Source organism: Myotis yumanensis, unplaced genomic scaffold, assembly GCF_028538775.1.
Source record: "Myotis yumanensis isolate MYYU_CA2020_CCGP unplaced genomic scaffold, mMyoYum1.0.hap1 SCAF_11, whole genome shotgun sequence".
NCBI lineage: Eukaryota > Metazoa > Chordata > Mammalia > Chiroptera > Vespertilionidae > Myotis > Myotis yumanensis.
In genome coordinates this window covers 22,227,621-22,245,748 of record NW_027223762.1, presented here as the reverse complement: position 1 = coordinate 22,245,748, position 18,128 = coordinate 22,227,621, and the positions used below count along the sequence as shown (strand labels likewise).

Here is an 18,128-nt window from a genome sequence, read left to right as displayed (position 1 = left end):
TTTGCAACTAAGATAATTTAAAAACTTTCAATACTTCAAAGAGTAACTATGAGATAGTTGAAAAGTCTGATTCCTATACATAAAAATAAGTCATTGTTTTAGTTTTTAATAATTTTTCTTGCCTTATTGAGAAGCCATCTGAAGTCCAGAATGAATAAGTTCTGAAGTAAGGTAGGATTGACTTTTATCTCAAGGTGTCCTGTGGCCCAGAGCTCCCTGTCCACTTAGTAATGGCTGATGTCCTAGTCTCTGAAAGCATCATGTTCTTTGTGATCCTCCTTTTAGCCTCTTTATTAGGGGGGAATCAGTAACTCCAAAATATGCAGAGAGGTTCAGTGTTTATCTTTAGAGAAATAAACACAGAAATGTTTTTCCTGTTTTTGGTTGAAAGTCGTTCAGTTATTTTTACTGTTTTAAATATTTCTCCACCTGATTTATTTTTTCCTGATTCACTTCCTGATTTGTTTTCTAACTGTCAAGGTAAAAGTAAAAATATTAGCCAGAAATTATGATTTTTTTAAAGTTAACAATAAGGGGGATTATGTTATTTGAAATTGACACAGGAACTATTAAATCTTTTAAGTAATGATTATTTTATAATAGGAACTTTAACTCATGCTAGATTGAGTTTAAATATGATTTTTGAAATATAATGTTAGTTATAAACATGAAAATTGTGGTAGTATTTACATAGCACAGTACTGGTCTTTGTTACTGCTTTTGAAACAAGAGCAATCTTTTCCATCTTTAGGGTCATATAATAGTAGAGGGGCTCTGGGAGCTTTGATGGCATGTCTGCGAACAGCTAGAGCTCATGGACACCTTCAGTCTGCAACGGATGCCTGGAGGAGTCTTGTGTCCAGTGCAAAAATAAAGCAGGGCTTAATTCATCAGCACTGCCAAGTAAGTAAACAGAATAACTAGCAATTCACTCATATAGTAGATCCCTGGTTTTTTATTCATTTGTCAACCCAATACAGAGTCCCCTAAGTTATGCCCATCATTGCTTTAAGGAGTTCATAGCATGATGAATAGAGAATGAAAAGTGAAGACCTTGTACTCAGGCTTCTTGGAGTTTAGTTGAAGGAATAACAAAACCTGCATAAAACAACTAGAGACTCCTAGAAAAAAATACAGATACAAGAGTGCCTTTATGCGTAAGGACTTGGGAAACCAGGAGAAGAGCTTGATCAGAGCAGTGGTGGCTGATTAGGAAAGTGATGAATTTGATTAGAAGAGGAAGCATTGGAGCAGCCCACAGAATGACAACCAAGGACAGGAGGATGATTAAGGAAATTGTTTGGCAGGAGTGAAGTGTTTTTCCCATTTTATGGAAGCCTCCACTCCTAGGCTGAAGGCTTCAGTTTTCATTCAGTTGGTAACTAGGAACCAGAGCCTTCAGCAAGGAAGTGAAATTAATGCAAACAAAGATGAGTGTGTAGAATGGGATTTAGGTGTACATGACTAATCTGAGAGTGGGGAGGGGTCCTGGGGTAAAGTTGTCACTGAGGAAATAGAATAAAAAGAATGAAGTTTAACATTACTGTGGCATAAGAATCTTTCAGATTGTTTAATAAATATCCAATCTACACATTTGATAAAATAATTTTATAGGCAATAACCACAGGATCTTCGGGATTAGGAAACTTTTCTGAAGTACATATGGGTAAACTGAGGTTTACTGTTTTTTGTTTTTTTTTTCTTTGGTAGCCTATGTAAAAAATTAAACGTGTCAAGTGGTTTAGGCTTCACTTATCTCACTGAAAAATTAACATGTTATTGCTTGATGTGTTTTAGGTACGGATAGATACACTAGGCTTGCTTTGCGAAAGTAATCGAAGCACCGAAATTGTTACCATAGAAGAAATGCGGTGGATTCAATTCTTTATCACATACAATCTTAACAGTCAGTCTCCAGGAGTGCGGCAGCAGATTTGTTCTCTTCTTAAAAAGGTAGAATTTCTCATCAGAAATGATTTTGCTCTGGAAATCATTTCTCAAAAGAGTGCAGATTTTGGGAGAGTGTGAGAATAATGGTCATGGGCTTATAGTACCACATCTCTTCATGACCCTTCCATACAACAGTTTACATTTGGGATTAAAGTCCAGAGTGAAAAGTCCTTTCATTTTGGTGCAATAAGTCAAACTGGAGCTCTTATTTCGAAAGGCAAAAAGAAATCTAGTGATGAGTTGTTAGGGTACAAGTTATTTGAAGAAATCTTTTAAAGCACCTCATGAAACGGTCATTATTGAATAATTCAGCTTGAATTAATCATGTGATACTTTATGGGGTAAAGAATTGGTAGAATATAGAAGTGAATATATCGTCTTTAGGTTCTTGCTGACCTAAAGGAAATAGAACTGTGTTTTAAAGACTTGTATTCTGGTTTGCAGTGTAATGTTGTGTTTTGTTTTAACAATGTAAATGCTAATTTTCTGTCAAAAAGAGACACTGTATAAATATTAAGAGTTTATAAACCAGTACTTTCCTTGCCTGAAGTTTTAGTTTAAAGAATTTAGGAAGTTTTTCCTTTGCCATTTAAAGTTAACATGTGGCTTATTTTTCTTTTTCTCAAAAGTTGTTTTGTAGGATACAGGAAAGTTCTCAGGTGCTTTATAAACTGGAGCAAAATAAATCCAAACATGAACCAGAGAATGAGTTAACCAATCAGCACCCTTCTGTTTCTTTACATCAGTATAAGGTAAGTGATATATTTCTAGACACATGGATTCTTAAGAAACCCAGAACAATGATGAATATGCATTAAAGGGAAATAAATGGAAGTCTCTTGGTAAGTAGTATTTATGTGCTTTTTTATTCAAGCTGGGTTTTACATATTCCTACTGGTGCTTTCGTAGTTCTCTTCAGGTCACCTGAATTGTGGAACCAGTGCTGGACTTCAGGTCTCTTAGGAAGCAACATTAATGAGTTAGCCTCAATCATTTACAGCTTATGTGGGCCAGATGGAATTAATTCTGTAACAGAAAGGTAGCCGCTGGCCCTGAACTACTCCACTCCTCCCCAGGGCAGAAGACTGCTGAGTCTGGGTCTCCTCCCTTTATACTAACATGACTTTCGGTGGCTTGGTGTTAGTGACTCCTGGCTCATGGTCCAGCTATGGAGGTTTTGTCTGTCCCATTTTGGAGTGAGCTTTGAAGAGTAGGATTGACTTTTAGGATATGGTGTTAGTGGGTTGGATGGAACCCCAGGTACAGCAGCCCCAGTCTGAGCCAGGGCTCAGCTCAACAACCTTTAATTTCTGTCCATCAGAACAGAATGAACTTTCTACCACTGATTTCTTACTCCAAATCTAGCCTCTTAGAAGTAGATTCTTATTTTTTTCTAAGACCCATATAGAGACAGAGTTCATCTATTTCATTTACAGAAACAGTAAATTGATACATTGGAGCTATAGCATAGTGAGTACCTACTTTAAACATTATGGATGGGCCTTAGTTTTCAGTGTTGTATTAAAAGAAACAAAATAATCTGAGGAAGAATATTCCTATACAAAGGCTGAAAGCAGTTTCATCTTTGTAAAATCCCAACAGTGACGATTGGAAAAGCACATAGGTTTAGTCCTAATTCTGCCATCAACTAGTTGGTTTACTTGGAGTCTGTTCAACTGTAAGTGGGATTAGTAACCACTGTGAAAGGTTTGTTTTGATGACTAAATGAGAAAGCTCTTTGTGAACTCTTAAGTCACTCTAAAAAGCCTTGCTGGCAGTCATTAAAAGTGATCAGAGTATGTACTGAGCACTTGCTGTGTGTGTGTGTAAGAGTTATTTTTTAGCCTTTCTGAGATTACTGCTAGATGATCTAAGATAACACATTTCCTTAGCTTCTTTTTTTTAAATTAAATCTTTATTGTTCAGATTATTACAGTTGTTCCTCTTTTTCCCCCCCATAGCTCCCCTCCACCCGGTTCCCACCCCACCCTCTGCCCTTACCCCCGGCACTGTCCTCATCCATAGGTGTACGATTTTTGTCCAGTCTCTTCCCCCACCCCCCACACTCCTTTCCACCCGAGAATTGTCAGTCCACTCCCTTTCTATGCCCCTGATTCTATTATATTCACCAGTTTATTCTGTTCATCAGATTTTTTATTCACTTGATTTTTAGATTCACTTGTTGATAGATGCATATTTGTTGTTCATAATTTGTATCTTTACCTTTTTCTTCTTCCTCTTTTTAAAGGATACCTTTCAGCATTTCATATAATACTGGTTTGGTGGTGATGAACTCCTTTAGCTTTTTCTCATCTGTGAAGCTCTTTATCTGACCTTTAATTCTGAATGATAGCTTTTCTGGGTAAAGTAATCTTGCTTGTAGGTTCTTGCTATTCATCACTTTGAATATTTCTTGCCACTCCCTTCTGGCCTGCATAGTTTCTATTGAGAAATCAGCTGACAGTCGTATGGGTACTCCTTTGTAGGTAACTAACTGTTTTTCTCTTGCTGCTTTTAAGATTCTCTCTTTGTCTTTTGCTCTTGGCATTTTAATTATGATGTGTCTTGGTGTGGTCCTCTTTGGATTCCTTTTGTTTGGGGTTCTCTGCGCTTCCTGGACTTGTAAGTCTATTTCTTTCACCAGGTAGGGGAAGTTTTCTGTCATTATTTCTTCAAATAGGTTTTCAATATCTTGCTCTCTCTCTTCTTCTGGCACCCCCATAGTTCGGATGTTGGTACGCTTGAAGTTGTCCCAGAGGCTCCTTACACTATCTTCATATTTTTGGATTCTTTTTGCTTTTTGCTTTTCTGGTTGGGTGTTTTTTGCTTCTTCGTATTTCAAATCTTTGACTTGATTCTTGTGATCCTCTAGTCTGCTATTGGATCTCTGTATATTATTCTTTATTTAAGTCAGTGTATGCTTAATTTCTAGTTGGTTCTTTTTCATATCTTCGAGTGTCTCACTACATTTATCGGCGGTTTCTAGAAAATTCTTGAAAAAACCTTATAAGTGTGGTTTTGAACTCTATATCCAGTAGTTTGCTTTCCTCCATTTCTCTCATTTGTGACCTGTTTCTTTTTCACCGCATTTTGGCTGCTTCCCTGTGTTGATAGAGTGGCTTTCTGTGCTAGGTGTCCTATAGGGCCCAGTGGCTCAGCCTCCCCAATTACCTGAAGTGGACACTCTTGGTGCACCCCTTTGTGGGCTTTGTGCACAGTCTTGTTGTAGTTAAACCTTGATTGTTGTAGGTATCACCGGGAGGAATTGACCTCTGGGCTAACTGGCTGTGAGAATCAGCTGTGTCTACGGTGGGAGAACTTCTGTGCTGGAGACACCCTTCTGGGGCAAGACTTGCTTCAGTGGGGCTTTGGTGCTCATTGAGTCTGCCCCCTGAGTGTGTCCCTTATGGATTTGAGGAGTTGTAATCTGGATGGTCCCACTCTGACCACTGGGTACACTGGCTCTTGGATCTCTAAGGAGGTGCTAATTTAGCCTCTGCCTGAGGCTGCCCAGCAGGAGCTATGGAGAGATCTGCAGATTCCTCTTCTTTGTTTGGGGTTTGGAGGTGCCCAGATGTGGCCCAGCTGTGAAGCAATGCAATCTGCTGTGGGGCCTTGGGCCTTCTTTTGGATGTTCTGGGTCTCTCTGACCCAGCTGCAGTTTGTTAGGTAATTTTAGATTGCAAAGGGCCAGGCCATTCATATGCAAAAGCCTCTGCACACTGGTTGGGTGGGGCGGGTCTCAGGGAATCAACAGGGGGAGCAAACAGCTATGGCGGATCCTCAGTCCTACCCTAAGAGGCCCCGGGTCTCAGTGTCCCGGTAATCGCTGCAAGCACCTCTAAAAGAAAGCCGCCCTCGAGTTCCGCCTGATGCCAGACAATCCAGTTTCTCTTCGTATGACGTATGAGTCTGGGTCCCCAGAGACTCGCCCGGAACTGGAGTTCAGAGCAGTCGGGAGCTTGAGACTCCCTCCCGATTGAAAAAGACAACTGAGTCCTCAGTTGCCAGCCCTTTCCGCGTGCGCCTCCATATCTCTGCACTTTACTTCCGCACCTCCTCTGAGTCTCAGTGTGCTTTTCTCTTTCCTTTTAGTTGTAGAATTTCCACTCAGCCAGCCTTCCTGTGGTTCTGGATGATGTCCGTTTTGTCTTTTAGTTGTATTTTTGAAGTGATTGTGCGAGGCAGCAATTTCAGGTGTTTACCTATGCCACCATCTTGGTTTCCTCCGTTAGCTTCTTTTTGAAAAGGTAAAATGAGATTTGTCTAAATTAGGTATTTAGAAACACAAAACCTATTTTATGGATTGACATTCTGATTTTTCATGTATGTACTTTTTTTTAGTTTGTGCTTATGGATATATATTTTTTAAAAACTAGTCTTTAGATAGAGTATTAATCAGCTATTCATTTATAATTAAAACTAGTTTAACTAGGATATTTTCAGTAACTACCCTATTCCTTTGAAACTAATAAACTCTTACTTAGGGCCTGTAAGGGCTTAGAGGCTAAGTCCCCAGAGTTGTATATCCTTGACCAAAGAAATGAATTCTGGGATCCTGTCTAGAGTCATTTGAGAGTAGAGCTGCTTATATCTATCTGTTCAGTTACAAATATATGTCGTCAGGGCATAGTATTATACTAGATGCTTCAGAACCACAACTTTTCCTTATAATTTTTCTCTTGATCTTACACAGAAAAAAATTACCATTTTAATTAGAGGGAGAAGATTTTATCCTGGATAAAGTATTTCCCACTTTGCTTTTTGTTTGAAAATTGCATTTTACTAAAAGTTTTTATTTTTTATCTTTGTATAAACAGAATGGTAGAGCAGGAGTCTAAAAAAAGGGGCAGACAGAAGAAGACAACAGAATAGTTGGATTTTTAAATGAATTGTCATAACTAAATTTATCAAGTATTACATTTATCAAATTTTTCAGGTAACATGTATTGGATATTTCTTTGGTCATTTTAAAAGTTAAAATGTATACATAGTTTTGATGCCTGAATGCATCACTAAAAAAGTGTGGTTATTTCCTTGTGTGGAACATCGGATTTGTACTTGTTGGCTCTACAAAGATGGAGTTCATTACAGTCATGATATAGCTCATGGTCAAGGGTGTCAATCAGCAGTGTTAAGGGAGGTGAATAACTAGTATTGTTTCTAAAAATATTTTTTCCTTAATTAAAAGAAAAAAAAACCCCATTCTTAAATGTGGAACTTTGATGATAACCTATTGTGAGTTAACTCAATTATACTTATTGTAATTTATTTTTAGAATTTCATGTCATCCATTTGCAACAGTCTTTTTGAAGCATTGTTTCCTGGCTCTTCCTACCCAACTAGATTTTCAGCTTTAACCATTTTAAGCTCAATAGCTGAAGTTTTTCCTGTCCCAGAAGGTAAGTTTTCAATAATGTTTGGGGAAGTATTTATTTTTTCTTGCAAAACACATTTTTTCAACATTTTGTTTTGCTTGAAACTTGAGTTTTGATGCCTTTTAAGGTTCTTATGAGAGGTTTTATTCTCACTATATAATTCTTCTGTGGACATAATTAAATTTGTCAATAAAGACACATGAGGGAAACTGTAGTTATTATTTGCCAAACCAAAACTACAGTTTTCATGGACTATGCTTATTAGGTTCTCATTGTGCTCCAACTTATATGTTGGTGTTCTAATCTAGTGCCCAATCTGTTCTTTAAGTTAAAAAAAAATTTTCTCTTATGTATTACAATGAGTCTTTGTGGTTAAAATGTGGTTTCCCTCTACGTGCTATCTGTTCAGTAAGTCTCATTCTGGTTTCAGAAAGACTATAGGATGATATCATTTCCAGGCATCCTGCTTTAATGATGCCCTTTGTTTCTCCTTCTGTGGGATACTCAGCTGAACATTGAATCTGGTTTGTGCTCAGTTCTTCTTGATTGTGGTCAAACAGAAAAATATCCTGCTCTGCTACTTCTTGGAAAGCAATGGCTGGAGGATCAGAGAACTTTATTATATCGTTGGATTTATTTATTTATTTTTTTAGTTTAAATATTTAGGCAAAGTATACTTTTTTTTAGCTGGGAGCAGAGTTATTTGATATTAATACAGGCTTGCTTCATTTGAAGAAAACCATTTTCCCCCTAAATTTTTATTTGAAAAAAATTCAAGCCAAACAGCAAAGGTTCAAGAACAGTTCAATGTACAACTGTGTACCCTCTACCTAGATTTATCACTTGTTTATATGATGCCATCCTTCCTATATAATAAAAGCCTAATATGCTAAATGTCTGGTCGTCCAGTTGGCTGTTCAGCCAGTCAAAGTGTAATATGCGAATGATATGCTAAGGCCGCTCAACTGCTTGCTATGACGTGCACTGACCACCAGGGGGCAGACAGTCAACTGGCCGACCAGTCACTATGATGTGCACTGACCAGCAGGGGGCAGATGCTCAATGCAGATGCTCCAACCAGTAGGTTAGCTTGCTGCTGGTGTCCGGCCAATCGGGACTGAGCAAGATGGGCCAAACACACCCTGGAGCCCTCCTGTAGTCCCTCCCCGGCTGGCCAACCTCCCACGTCCCTCCCTGGCCCTATTGTGCACTGGTGGGATCCCTCGGCCTGGCTTGCGCCCTCTTGCAATCTGGGACCTCTCAGGGGATGTTGGAGAGCCGGTGTCAGCCCAATTGGTTGCTATGACATGCACTGACCACCAGGGGGCATATGCTCAATGCAGGAGCTCCCCTTGGTGGTCAGTGCGCTCCCACAGGGGGAGTGCCGCTCAGTCAGAAGCTGGTTCATGGCTGGCAAGCGCAGCAGCAGTGGCAGAGACAGAAAGTGGGCCTAAGTCATCAGTTGGACATCCCCCGAGGGCTCCTGGACTGTGAGAGGGCGCAGGCTGGCTGCGGGACCTCCCCCGCTCCAGTGCACGAATTTCGTGCACTGGGCCTCTAGTTAATATATAAATGGGTTCTTGGAAACTGCAGCTTTAAGTGAAACAACGTGTAATGAAACCAGTTTTACCACAGGCTAATTGATATAAACAAGAGTTAAGTTTCTATAGTGTACTTTTGGCCACAAAAACATCACCAAACTTCTAAAAAAAGACCTGAAACACTTCTAATATTAAGCATTGAAATAAATGTGAGATTACATGTACATTTAAGAAAGACTAATAAAAACAAGTAAGATAATTCTTTTCTAACCCGTTTATTCCAGTCAGGGTCTCAGGTGGCCTGAGCCCACCCTGGCAGCTCAGGGCACAAGGGACAGGATGCCTTTCCATTGCAGGGCACACTCACACACATACACACCGACACTTACTCAGACTGGGACAATTTATTTTTGTTTTTATTTTTATTTTTTAAATATATTTTATTGATTTTTTACAGAGAGGAAGGGAGAGGGATAGAGAGTTAGAAACATCGATGAGAGAGAAACATCGACCAGCCGCCTCCTGCACACCTCCTACTGGGGATGTGCCCGCAACCAAGGTACATGCCCTTGACCGGAATCGAACCCAGGACCCTTCAGTCCGCAGGCCGACGCTCTATCCACTGAGCCAAACCGGTCTGGCCAGACTGGGACAATTTAGACACAGCTGTTACCGAACATGCACATTGTTGGGATGTGGGAGGAAACTGGGCTGCCCGTAGAAAACCCATGCAGACACGGGGACAACTTGCAGATTTCACACAGAAAGTGGCCTTTGTGGGAATTAAATCCACCCCATGTCATTGTTATTAAGAAAGGATGTTGAACAAAATGACATTATTCACGAATTTGCCGTATTTGCTTTATCTCTCTATCTCTCATTAATTTTTTAACTATAACACAATGATCAAATTTTGGAAATTTAATGTTGATATAATGCTGTTATCTAATATACAACCTATATTAAAAATTTGCCAGTTGTCCCAATAAGTGGTCTTTTTTAGAAAAAAATTTTTTGCCTGTAATCCAGAAACTAGTTCAAGATCATACATTGCATTTCGTTGTTATATCTCTTTTAGCCTCCTTTAATCTGGAAAGTGTCTTATTTCGTGACATTAACATTTTGGAGGAATGTGTCTCAGTCTTCTTGTTTCCTCATGATTTCACTCAGGTTTTGCATTTTTGGTATGAATATCTCATAGGTGATGTGATGTTTTTCTCAGGGCATCATAGCAGGAGGTACATAATGTTGGCTTGTTTATGATGGTAAATTTGATCACCTAATGAGAGTAGGTGTGGGAGGCCGAAAAATGACCTCCAAAAGGTATCCACATCAAATCCTAGAACCCATGAATGTGAACCTTACTTGGAAAAAGGTTCTTTGCAGAAGTGATTAAGTTAAGGATCTTAAAATGAGATAACCTTTGATTATCTGGATGGGCCTAAATGCCATCACAAGTGTTGTAAGAGAGAGGAAAAGGGAGATCTGACACATAGAGAGGAGTCAGTGTGACAGTAGAGATTGGAGAGCTATGGCTACAAGCCACCAGAAGCTGAAAGAGTCAGGCACCATTCTCCCTTTGAGCCTCCACAGTGAGCATGGCCCTAACAACACCTGGATTTTGTACTTCTAGCTTCCACGACTGTGAGAGAATAGATTTCTATGGTTTTAAGCCACCAAGTTTGTGGTAATTTGTTACAACAGCCTCAGAAAATATTAATAGAGGCATCCATCAGTAAAGAAAATTGCAATGGTACTACAACTGAACTTAGGAAATGAAGTTTTGCTACAAGTGATTGCTTATCCAGTTAACAAAAAGTTTTCTGTACAGTTGCACCTAGGTGTAGGGGAAGTAACACTGGGCTGAATTATGCTGGTAATTTTTCAATTGAGAGAGTAGTTTAACATATGTAATGTACTTTAAAAATGAAAAACCTGAGTCATATTCCTAATGAATGAGTCACATATAATTGGGCAGTGACTGACATCACAGTATTTCTGTTTGTTAAACAACGTGGGGGTAATGCAATGGTGCAAGCCACACTATACCCATTAACTTTAAAGGAGGCTACACAGGTATGACCATGAAATACTGGATGGGACATGTAAATTTATTTTTCAACTTTATCACAAGAACTTTAATGTGGGTTTCTGTATTATTTTATAGAAGGTCTGTGATTTGGGACTAGTCAAATGGTTTCTTCCTTTCCTCAAATATATCCTAGTTCAAGAAGAATAAGCACATGCATCTTTCTTACTCAGAATAAAATATCACAGTATTTATGGTGAAAAACTTGATTCCTCAATTAAATTAAAGGTGTTGGTTCAGTAAATATTTATTTAGTTATTATATGTCATGCAGCCGTGGATACGCAGTGTACAAAAAAAAGTGCTTCCCATTTTTGAGCTTAGATTTTAGTGAAGGGAGTCAGAACCTACCGAGTAATAGGTATGATTTTAGATGGGGATAAGTACTATGAAAAAATATTTCAGGAAGAGAAGGGGAGGGAGATTTGGATTGCCTGGGAGGATGGGCAGTGCTAGCCGTTTCATGCAGAGAAATCTTCATATTTGACTAGAGCCCTTAAAACAACCAGTGGGTGAAGAAGAAATCACAAGGGAAATTAGAAAATACTTTGAGAGGAATAAAAACAAAAGCACAACATACAAAAACGTATGGGATGAAGCCAAAGCAGAGGTCATAGATTTATAGCTATACATGCCTACATTTAAAAAGAAAATAATTGCAAATCAGTAAGCTATACCTCAAGGAATTAGAAAAGAAGAGCAAACCTTACTGGAAGCTAGCAGAAGGAAGGAAATAATAAAGATTAGAATGGAGATAAATGAAATGGAGTATAGAAAAACAGTACAGAGACCCAACGAAACCAAAAGTTGGGGTTGTTGGTTTTTTTTAAAGATCACCAAAATTGACCAAGTTTTGACTATACTAGGAAAAAAAAGAAGGCGTAAACAACTAAAATCAGAAATGAAAGTAAGGATGTTTCCACTGACCTTACAGAAATAAAAAGGACTATAAGATTGTGCCGAGCCAGCTCAGCCAAGGGTTCACAAGCCTGAGGGGGGCTGGAAGGGCGGGGCGGGGGGAGGGGTCGCAGCGAAGGATGAAGAAAAGACAGACAAAGAGAATAAGCTGGGTCTAAGTCAGGGGTGGGCAACCCCTGGCACACATGCCAAACATGGCAAGCCAGTGGGCAACCCCTGGCACACATGCCAAACATGGCAAGCCAGTAACGTTTGCTGGCATGCAAAACCCTCTCTTATAATCTTCAGTTTGCAATTTTTTCTTAATATCGACTTCTTTATTTTTCAGGTAAATTCAGTGTAGGTGCATCTTAGATAAATAAATAATTTTACATAACAAGTTATCTTAAAGACCATAGACATGGATTGACGAGAGAGGGGAAGAGCAATTTCTATGCCTCTGCCTTAACTCTCCCTGCCTTCCTAGATCTGACCAGTGTTTTGGTTTCATCCACATACGCTTGTGAATCTTTGTTCTCAGGGATGAATTTTGTTAAGTCTCGTAATAGAAGTAGCCTGACAGGTGAAAGTAGTAGCTCGTGCATATCTCTGAAGGTCACGAAATATAAACCCGATGTAAAATCTCTGTCATCAGTGATGCAGCAGCAAAAGTCCCACTGATAATATCAAAAGGAGTCATAAAGTTTTCTGTCGGACTATCAGTATACATTAAAAAATAAATGTACTTTTCATCATCATATACGGTGTTTTTGTCACTCAAATGAATTTTATTATTTCTTCAAGGTTCTTCACACATATGTACACCTTAAGAGATATCAAGTAGGCGTAACATGTTCTCAAAAAATTAGGGTTGGCACGCAGAAGAATTTTGAGTCAGAGATTTTGCTGGTTTTGGCACGCACTCACAAAAAGGTTGCCCACCCCTGGTCTAGGTGGATCTTCCTGTGCCTGGCTGAGGCCACAGAGAGAGAGATCCATACAGCAAGCTGAGCCTTTATTTTATAGTCAGAGGTAAACAAGGTAGTGGTCACCATAATTACAATGTTCTTGTGAGTTTCACTTGTTTGGGTAGCACTTGCTGCACTTCCCACAGCCCATAGGCTACCCAGATAAGATCTAGGACAGGGGTGGGCAACCTTTTTGTGAGTGCGTGCCAAAGCCAGCAAAATCTCTGACTCAAAATTCTTCTGCGTGCCAACCCTAATTTTTTGAGAACATGTTACGCCTACTTGATATCTCTTAAGGTGTACATATGTGTGAAGAACCTTGAAGAAATAATAAAATTCATTTGAGTGACAAAAACACCGTATATGATGATGAAAAGTACATTTATTTTTTAATGTATACTGATAGTCCGACAGAAAACTTTATGACTCCTTTTGATATTATCAGTGGGACTTTTGCTGCTGCATCACTGATGACAGAGATTTTACATCGGGTTTATATTTCGTGACCTTCAGAGATATGCACGAGCTACTACTTTCACCTGTCAGGCTACTTCTATTACGAGACTTAACAAAATTCATCCCTGAGAACAAAGATTCACAAGCGTATGTGGATGAAACCAAAACACTGGTCAGATCTAGGAAGGCAGGGAGAGTTAAGGCAGAGGCATAGAAATTGCTCTTCCCCTCTCTCGTCAATTCATGTCTATGGTCTTTAAGATAACTTGTTATGTAAAATTATTTATTTATCTAAGATGCACCTACACTGAATTTACCTGAAAAATAAAGAAGTCGATATTAAGAAAAAAATTGCAAATTGAAGATTATAAGAGAGGGTTTTGCATGCCAGCAAAAGTTACTGGCTTGCCATGTTTTGGCACGCATGCCAGGGGTTACCCACTGCTGACCTAGGGAGTGTCGTAAGGTCAAGCTTAATTATGCTAAGAGGACTGTGCCCTCTAAGCTGGGACTTGTTTGTGGCTTTGCCAACAGGTCAGTCCAAGGTTTAACCCTATAGCCGCGCCCTATATAAGACAATGCTATGAACAGTTGTATTTCCAATAAATTAAATAACCTAGACGAAATGGACATATTCCTAGAAACATAAAATTATTGACTCAAGAAAAAAAATAGAAAAATTGAGCAGACCCATAGCAAGTAAAGAGATAGAGTAATGCAAAGCCTCTCAGCAAAGCCTCGTGGTGGCTTCACTGGTGAATTCTACCGAACGTTTAAAGAAGGAGTAACACCAGTCCTTCTCAAATGCTTCCAAAAAATTGGAGAGGAGTGAACATCTGCTAACAGTCAGCGGTTCTCAACCTGTGGGTTGCGACCCCTTTGGGGGTCGAACGACCCTTTCACAGGGGTCGCCTAAGACCATTGGAAAACACATATATAATTACATACTGTTTTTGTGATTAATCACTATTCTTTAATTATGTTCAATTTGTAACAATGAAAATACATCCTGCATATCAGATATTTACATTACGATTCATAACAGTAGCAAAATTACAGTTATGAAGTAGCAAAGAAAATGATTTTATGGTTGGGGGTCACCACAACATGAAGAACTGTATTAAAGGGTTGCGGCATTAGGAAGGTTGAGAACCAACCACTGTGCTAAGGCATTCTCTGAAGCTAGCATCATCCTGAGACCAAAACCAGACAGAGTCCACAAGAAAACTGTGGGCCAGTCTCCTTTATGAATTTAGATGCAAAAATTCTTACCAAAGTACTAGCAAACCAAATCTAACAGTGTTTTAAAAGTGTTATATACCTTGACTAAGTAACTGGAATTTAATCCCAGGAATGTCAGGGTGGTTCAACATAAAAAAATAGTCAGTGTAGCATACCACATTAGAACAAAGGAAAAACATACACACACGATAATCTAAAGTCATGTAGAAAAACTATTGACAAAATTCAACACCCTTTTATGATAACCACCCAGCAAACTGGGTCTAGAAGGGAACTTCCTGGGTATGATAAAGAACATTCATGAAAAACAGCCAACACCATATCATACTCACTGGTAAAGACAAAGCCTTTCTCCTATGATCAGGCACTAGACACAGATGATCACTTTCACCACTGCCATTCCCCATTGTAGTGAAAGTTCTAGCCAGAACAATCAGGCAAGAGAAAGGGAAAGAGGTATCTGAATTTGAATGGAAGAAGCAAATGTGAGCAGAGGTGTGAATGAAGTGACAAAAACTTCACTTTCTTGCTCTGGTTGTTTTACAGGGTTATACTAACTTGTGAGTTAAGATTAAATTAAAAGCAGTTATATTGAACAACATTCCTCAAGTTAAGTAATCATAGGAATGTTTTCAGTTATTAGCAGGGGTTGATTTGTTAAATGCTGTTAAATATGCCTCACATTCTGCTCTGAAACCCATTATTTGCCATAGTTGTTCCTCTTGATCTTAGAGTTAAATGAATTCAGTGACTGCCATCATTCTTTTGTGATAGTTTTCCTGTTCATTTCTTGGTTGGCTAACATTAGTCTTTCTTTGGGAAGAGTTGGGGAAATGTAGTTCTTATATTTTTGCACATTGAAAAATATTTATATTGCTGTTATACCTGATACTGGAATAGGATTTTGATACACGGGTTTCACGGGTTTTTGTCATGCCTTCTTTCGCTGAGGATTTTGTAAGCATTGCTTCACCCTCTTCTAGCACTACATGTTGCTCTGGTGAAGAGTGCAGCTAGACTAACTTTTTCCATTTTGTGGCTGAATTTAGCTTTTCTTTGCCTGAATGGCCAAAAGATTTCTTCTTTATCTTTGATGCCCAGTAATTCTATTAGGCTATGTCATGTTGATTATTTAGTGTCAGTTCAACCAAGACACGGTAAGACTTTGGCTCCTAGGTCAAGAAGTTTTATGATGATTTTTTAAAAAGATGTAATTCTTAATTTACTGGTTTTTATTCAAAAAATAACAGTTGTTTGTATATAATATGTAACCTTTTGAAAGAGAATTTTTAAACAAATTAAAAAATTTTACTTCCTATTGGAAAACTGTAATACTTATTATTTTAGCATTTTATGAAATAAATTAATGGAAAAATTATTCTTTTATGCTATTATGGGTAAAGTATGAAGTGTGAATTTTTGTATGAATTTTCTATAAATTTGTCCAAATAACTTGAAAATGTTGACTTCCTTTTCTTTTTATTGACTTTTAAATGTTTGTTTGTTTATTTATTTTTTTAGGTCAAGTCCAAACAGTATATCAGCTGAGTCATGATATTGATGTTGGTCGTTTCCAAACACTAATGGAATGTTTTACCAGCACTTTTGAAACAGTGAAACTTTTAGCATTTGATCTTCTGATGAAGTTACCAAAAACAGTTATACAATTTCAGGTATTTGGACTTTTCCTATGTAAATGTGTATGCATGAAAACTTTCTGTTTAAAGCAAGCATGTCAAACTCGCAACCAGTGGGTTTAAATGAGGCATGTGGCCCGTTAGCTGCGAGTTTGACATGCTTGGTTTAAAGCAACAGTTACAACAGTGGATTGTCCAGGATCTTTGCATCTGCCTTCTTATATCTTCGGGCTGTTTCAGTTATCATTAATACATTTACTGTTATGGGGTGATGAGGTGGGGATCGATGGTGGGGGAGGAGGAAGTATTGTCAAAGAAAACAAAGTCCAAATCAGTGAGCTTTGTTTTTTTGTTTTGATAAAAAAGGAGGCGTAGGAGGCAGTAGGTTTTATTGTTCACGAGATTATTGGTAGATTTCAATTAACTGTGATCTCTCCAGTTTCCTTGGACATGTTAATATTTGATCAAAACACATCACTTACAGTAACTGGAGTAAAAATTTTTGAGATAATCTCCCTGCTTAGTAGACTGGGAAGCTGAGTGTTAAGTGAGGTAGAAAACATGTTTCTGATCTTCCAACAAGCAATAACTAAACTGAGACTGAAACTCAGAGTACTTGAGGTTAACAACCAGTTCTCTCCCCGGGAGGTCGACTCCATCCCCAGCCCCCACTCTCTTCCTGACACTTTGCATTTCCCACCTTGGGGTGGAAACCAAAGATAGGCTTGGAAATGAGGGCACAGCATAGGGATGGGTCTGGAGGGGCTCCCTAGCTCAGTGTTCTGCTTTGCCCTTTAGGCTTATTCTGGGGCTGTGAGCTCACCAAGCAGCTGTGGGGTCACTGGCTTTAGAGCTTTGTTATGGTTTTCTGTTAGAGCTGTATAAAGACCAAGGGCACCTGCAGGGGCTGCAGCTGGAGCCTAGGGCTCCAGCTATTAGGCTATGTTTAGGGCTTGGCAGCTTGTAGATGCAGTGGATTCTGTAGGAGGACATGTCACAAGGTGTCTGTCCCATGGCTTCTAGATGGCATTGCAAGATCTCAGAGTATCTTTTCTAACTTGAATGCATGTTGGAGTTGCTCTCCAGTGTTCACCTATCCCTGTGGTCTTTCAAGTGCTCTGGTGAGCAGAAGCTTCTTTGGTGCTTCAGCTTCTAACTTTTGTACCATACAGAATTCTTAAAGAAGATACTTTCTTGCATTCTGCTTTCTTTCTCCTCTCCCACACTGCCCTCTTCCTTGATCCTTATTTTTCTTTCATCGCACTAGACTTGTAGTACACATTTATGTTCATATTTATAAAACTATTAGAGGCCCGGTGCACGGATTTGTGCACCGGTAGGACCCCTTGGCCTGGCCTGCGGGATTGGGCTGAAACTGGTTCTTTGACATCCCCCAAGGAGTGCCGGATTGGGAGAGGGCACAGGCCAGGCCTGGGGGACCCCACCAGTGCACGATCAGGGCCGGGGAGGGACTGAGGGAAGGCTCCAGGGCATGTCTGCCTGTCTCACCCAGTCCCAATCAGCTGGACCCCAGCAGCAAGCTAACCTACTGGTCAGAGCGTCTGCCCCCTGGTGGTCAGTATGCATCATAGTGACTGGTCGAATGAATGGTCAGACACTTAGCATATTAGGCTTTTATGATATAGGATACCTCATTCCTGGCGAATACTTTGAGAGTATCTGGAGTGGGGAAGGTACATTATTGCATTTATGAAAGACTTGGTCCTTACATGAATTATGAAGGGTCCTTAGGGGGCCTCTGTATCTCTAATTTGATAAATGTGTGCTTGGTCTTTAGATACTACTGCAGAATTCAGAAAACTTAGTAGCACATGCGGCTTGCTGTAGGATTTGGGTAGTTCAGATATCTGGTCTGGCTTGCATATTGGTAAAGTGATCTTAGGAATAGGTAGTCAAGATATTAAATATTCATTACATATTTCCAAAGTCTTTTTTTGGATATGCTTCATA

General features: G+C 39.2%; 1 protein-coding gene across 6 annotated transcripts in view; it reads left to right on the top strand.

The window, feature by feature from the left end:
• The window catches only part of THADA (THADA armadillo repeat containing), a 293,514-nt gene that overhangs the window by 16,465 nt on the left and 258,921 nt on the right, over positions 1-18,128 (top strand). For all 6 annotated transcript variants that reach the window (XM_070429113.1, XM_070429112.1, XM_070429111.1 and 3 more), the window contains exons 12-16: positions 752-903; positions 1,798-1,953; positions 2,580-2,702; positions 7,229-7,352; positions 16,042-16,193. In XM_070429113.1, the coding sequence (XP_070285214.1) occupies positions 752-903; positions 1,798-1,953; positions 2,580-2,702; positions 7,229-7,352; positions 16,042-16,193 (707 nt within the window). The remainder of the gene's footprint in view (positions 1-751; positions 904-1,797; positions 1,954-2,579; positions 2,703-7,228; positions 7,353-16,041; positions 16,194-18,128) is intronic.